The following is a 5,402-nucleotide window of genomic DNA, read 5'->3' on the forward strand; positions in this document are numbered from 1 at the left end:
TCCGCTTTTTTCATCACTCGCCATTGCCATGTATGATGGCAAGCAGCATCAGCTTCTAGTGTTTCGTGCGGAGGCGTAAGCAAAACGTAGGCAGTTGCCTGGGGCCCAGAGATTTGTCGGGACCGCCGATTAATTAATTTTAATTCTTTTTTAAGCTGTTGTTTTGAATTGTTATTCTTTTAGTCTTAATTCTAGTCTTATTACTCGCCTGAAAGAAAAATAACTTTAAGATGCTTTATCTATCAGTGTGACTGCTTCGGCTTATTTTTTCAATGCAAGGGACCACTCCATCTTTTTACTCTTACGTGATAACTTTAAGGAATTTAGGTCAGTCAATCAGTCATTGTATTGAACATATAAACCAGGGGTGTCAAACTCATTTCACATTGTGGGCCACATACGGCCTCAGTAGATGTCAAGTGGGTCGGACCATTAAAATTATACCATACTCTGCTATAAATAACTAAAATATCATGCCTTTCCTTTGTTTTGGTATAGTGAAGCACAAGAACATTAGGAAAATGTTGAAATTTAATGAACATATCTTTTACAAAACATTTCATGAAACACCTTAGATTTCCTTTGACAAATGTGCAATTTACTTTGATCATTCACATATATGCATTGCAACTGATCCCACTGATTGTACAAAAGGCACAAAACTTTAACAAGTAATTTGTATTGAAAAATATAGTAATGCATTTTAAGATGAAACAAAATTTATAAAGAAAGGAATTTTTAAACCATTTACACGTGCATATAAAATCTAAATTTAATTCCTGCCTCCACTTTACAAACTAAGGAGAAAACAGTGTGCTCGCGGATAATCCATGAATTGCATCTTATTAAAAATATTCATTCTGTGTCTTTTATGCATTTTTTGACTTTTAAATTATCCTGCGGGCCTGATCAAACTCCTCGGGGCCGGTTCCGGCCTGTGGGCCGTATGTTTGACACGCCTGGCCTACAACCTTCGGTATGTACAGGGACTATGTAAGCACACACTTGGGCACATTTATCTATCACTATGCTCTCACACTATACTCAATATTCCGTCATGTTACAGGATTTAATCAATTTACGACCTTAAATCTGACTTATATCGGGGTTTTTTGGGGGGTGGTTGTGCTTTACTTTTGAACCTTTTGAACAGCAACCAATTCACACGTTTTCAGGTCAGTTTCGAAATGATTCCACAAATTAACACCTAGGACAGAAACAAACCTTTGCTTAATGTTTGTTCCTGTTTTGGGATTTTTTTTGTAGAGGCTTGTACCCCTTAAATCATAGCAACTCCCTCTATTGTGGTAAAAAGCATGTGGGATCAGTAAAACTATACTGCTTTTTTTAGGTCTCACTGTATTGTGTGCATTTTCACCTTTTGTGGGTTGGTCTGGAACATACAGTATGAATGGGGATTTACTATGTAAATGTGTGTTTTAAAAAATGTATATATATTTTATGATTCTCAGAGGACACCAAACAGGATGAGTTTGTGAAGGAGGTGCAGGCACTGAAGAGCCTCCACCATCCCAAGCTGATCCAGCTGCTGGCCATGTGCTCCCGAGGAGAACCAGTCTACATTGTCACTGAGCTGATGAGCAAAGGAAGCCTCAAGTCCTACCTGGCCTGTGAGTTACAAAAAAAAAATGCTCTCATGTTTCATTTGCCTTTCCGGGCACTTACCGGTAATACATTCATAAGTCACTTTCTTTTACATCACATGTCTCCTCTCAAACATTGTTGATCAACACAGCGTTAGCCCCAGTTCGTGCTTAAAATTCATCTGACATTTTACGACTGGTTTCAATGCAGCTTTCATTGAAAAGTGTGCCTGTGTGTGTCTAGCTGCAGAAGGCCAGGTGCTGACATCAGCTCACCTCATCTTCATGGGCAGTCAGGTGGCTGAGGGCATGGCCTACCTGGAAGACCGGAACATCGTTCACAGAGACTTGGCGGCTAGAAACATCCTGGTGGGAGAGGACCTGGTCTGCAAGGTGGCAGACTTTGGGCTGGCTCGTATTATCAAGGTGTGTGCGTGTTACACGGCAGGTGTTGAGTGTGTGTGAGACAAACATGTGACGTCAGGGTGACGCGTGCTAAGTGTAAAATGAAGTTAAGCAAAGTAAAGCATAAAAGGTCCAAACAATCAAATTGTCTCTTGTCGCAATTTCACCTGATGTTCCAGGAGATGTTCCAGGAATTTTTCACAATTTCTTGCTACACTGAATCCTTGTCAGTTTGCAAAATGCATCTATTCAGGCTATATTTCATATTTTATCTGAAAATATTATGAAGGCATAACTTCTGACTTGTCAATGCCAAAGCGTTTGCTATCAATATAGAACATGCATCCTTGATTTTTGTAACCTCCACGAATATAGAACACAGCAACACTTTGCCCGTGGGAGTTTTAACGTCATAGTAGACTTGATGGTCATGACGGTAACGCCACTCAGTTCCCAGAATGCACAGCGTGGAGCAATTCATTTAATTCATGAAGTTATAATGACATTAATCCTTGTAATATGTGCGTTTGTGTTACCAGTGGTTGAATGTGTTGTGTATACTTAACTGTCACCCTCATTTGATTTATGTTGTACTATATTGTTACCGGTATATTTGGTCTACTTAACGGAGTCTTGCTTTGTTTGATGTGTCGTCGCTTCCTGTCTATCTTGTGGAATACCAACTTTTGCGCCGTTTTCCAGGACAGTGTGTACACAGCTAGCCGGACCACCAAGATCCCTGTGCGGTGGACGGCACCGGAGGCAGCCATTCACCAGAAGTTCTCCGTCAAGTCGGACGTGTGGTCCTTTGGCATTCTGCTCTACGAGATGATGTCGCGCGGGAAAATGCCCTACGAAGGTACATGTAACATCCGAATATTCAGCACACATTTCTAATTGATATGGCGTGCAATGTGATACTGTGACTTGTCCCCCCCAAAAAACGAAAAAAAAAAACCGCAAAATTGAGGAATATAATTAATTTAGGGTTTCTTTACACATTTATCACCTCAACACCGCAAGAACCTAAGAGCAGATTTGTGTCATAAAAATGTAGAAAGAAGTTTTATATAACGAATAATTGCCCTTTGGGTGCCCTCAACATGGCCATAAAGTTAACGGTTTTGAAAATATACCTATTTTAGTCTCATGAGATTCTCCCATTCCGTGACTGTGACAATTTTTCAGGCAAAAACAACAAGCAGGTGTTGGACCTGCTGTCATCTGGTGGTCGCCTGGCGTGTCCGAGCAGATGTCCTCACAACATCTACCGCATCATGATGGACTGTTGGGCGGGCGACCCTTCCAAGAGGCCTTCCTTCCATGCTTTGCACAGCCAGCTGGACTCCATTTATGCTCGTATCTACTTCAAGACCATCGAGGTGTGACCACGGGGCGGAGAAAAGGAGGACAATATCGCCGCCATGGACGCTGACGAAAACGGTCTGGCGTGAAGGAAGCCAGATGGAATTCTTCACCTAGCCACGACTGTTTCCTCAATGACGACTGCAGGCCACAGGCGCTATGTGCAATAATGATGTGCTGGCTGGTGTTTAGCCATATTAACTGCCTGACATAAGCTAATCTTTTTGTCCAAACGTAACCTCCAGTCTTTTTCTTAAAAGGAAGACGGTATGTTGGTGATTCCTCAGTGGAGATGGAATTTCCTTTTGGTCATTAGCTTTAGCATTATCATTTGTTAAGAACAAATGCGAGCCCCTGAAAGTGTTCAGGCTTGCAATCATTGCTAAATCACTTTGCACTGACTGTCGGTGGGCAAAGTATGACTGTTTTTTTTTTTTTTTTAATTAATCTGGCCCTCTGAGCAATTGCATTGTCAAGAGTCCGTTAAAAAAAAATTTGGGGAGGGATAATTTACATTTTTCCCCCCCTAAAATAAAAGGCATTTATTATTGTAATAGTAATAATAATAATTATTATTATTATTATTTAACAATAATAATAATTATTTTATTATTATATTTCTTTTTAATTGTCTCTACAAATAACCACATTTTTAGTAGCGAAAATCCACAAGTAATTGATGCCCCTTAAAATGTTTACAGTTTCTTATATTAATAGTTTGAGCTGTAAATATGCCACCATTTTTTTTTACTGATTTTTAAAAATCAGAGATTCAAGTAATCCTCTCTAGATTTTTTTTTTTTTTTTTTTTTGGTGCTGATTCCAAATCTCCCCTCATTTTCACCTGCTCCGATCCTTGAAGGCCCCCGTCCTTCATGCTTTACAGGTTTCCCTCCTCCAACACACCTGATTCAAACTATCAGCTCATCAGCAAGCTTTGTAGAAGCTTGATAATTATCCTGACCATTTGAATCAGGTGTGCAGGAGGACGGAAACATCTAAAGCATGTAGGATAGGGGGCTCCCATGGACCAGAGTTGGTGACCCCAGCTCTTGCACATCAGCTTTTCCTAATAATAAAAATAAACTGAAATGGTTGCCAGTAAAATGCAGGGCACACATAGACAAACAACCATTCACACCCACTGTCACACTTGGCACAATTTAGACTCTAAATTTAGATTCCATTTTGAGTCTAAATTATGCCAGATGTGACTCTAAATTTTAGCCTACCAGGTTAAGCCACTGATGGATTTTTTTTTTCTACAACTATGAATTACAACTCTTGTTAATATCTGTATTGTGCCAGCTTTTATTGGTCAAATCCGCACACACAAACAAGTGATGATCTCAAAAACCTAATGTGTTCAAAAAAGTGTTTGAAATCTGTCAAAAATACATTTCAGCACATATAAAGCTATTTATAATTAAAATGTGTTGCTCACCGGTTTTATGATCCTAAAACAAAATTTAATTTCAAACTCATCTTACAAAATAACTGTTCAAACTAAATAGCTTACAGATGATTTTATTCAGTTTTTTTAATAGCCACTGAGCTGAGCAAACGCATGCACGCTTGGCTCTCTGCTATAATTAGCTTTCCCATAACATCGATGTTTGAACAGTCGACATACATCACTTCAACATATGTATTTGACACCAATTACCACTTTCCTGTTAGTCAGGGCTTTGGCCATCTGGTGCTATTCAGGGAATTACAGAAAGAACACAAAAAAAAAACCCGTAAAGGTGATGATAGGTTCTACAAAAGAAATTAATATTGATCACTTATAATCTATTTATAACTATTTAGATATAAAAATGATCATGTGTCAGATTAACATTAAAGTCAACAAAAATCATGTTTTACATATGTTGTTTGTTTTTAAAAAAAAAAAAAAAAGATTTTTAAATCTTACCTCATCAAATGGCCCCACCCATTCGTCCTTTTGAAAAAATTAAGAGTGACCCCTGAGCACCAAAGTTTGCCCACCCCTCGTCTTAGTTTGGATGGTTAGAACACTTTTAA

At 38.9% G+C, this 5,402-nt stretch overlaps 1 protein-coding gene across 1 annotated transcript in view; it reads left to right on the forward strand.

Moving 5' to 3' along the window:
* The window catches only part of srms (src-related kinase lacking C-terminal regulatory tyrosine and N-terminal myristylation sites), a 14,292-nt gene extending 10,424 nt beyond the window's left edge, over positions 1-3,868 (forward strand). The window contains exons 5-8 of the mRNA XM_019891492.1: positions 1,473-1,631; positions 1,849-2,030; positions 2,712-2,868; positions 3,198-3,868. Coding sequence (XP_019747051.1) covers positions 1,473-1,631; positions 1,849-2,030; positions 2,712-2,868; positions 3,198-3,397 — 698 coding nt within the window. The 3' untranslated portion in view covers positions 3,398-3,868. The remainder of the gene's footprint in view (positions 1-1,472; positions 1,632-1,848; positions 2,031-2,711; positions 2,869-3,197) is intronic.
* The last annotated feature ends 1,534 nt before the right edge of the window (positions 3,869-5,402 follow it).

The sequence above is a fragment of the Hippocampus comes genome, unplaced genomic scaffold, assembly GCF_001891065.2.
Source record: "Hippocampus comes isolate QL1 unplaced genomic scaffold, H_comes_QL1_v1.1 scaffold174, whole genome shotgun sequence".
In the NCBI taxonomy this organism is placed as follows: Eukaryota; Metazoa; Chordata; class Actinopteri; order Syngnathiformes; family Syngnathidae; genus Hippocampus; species Hippocampus comes.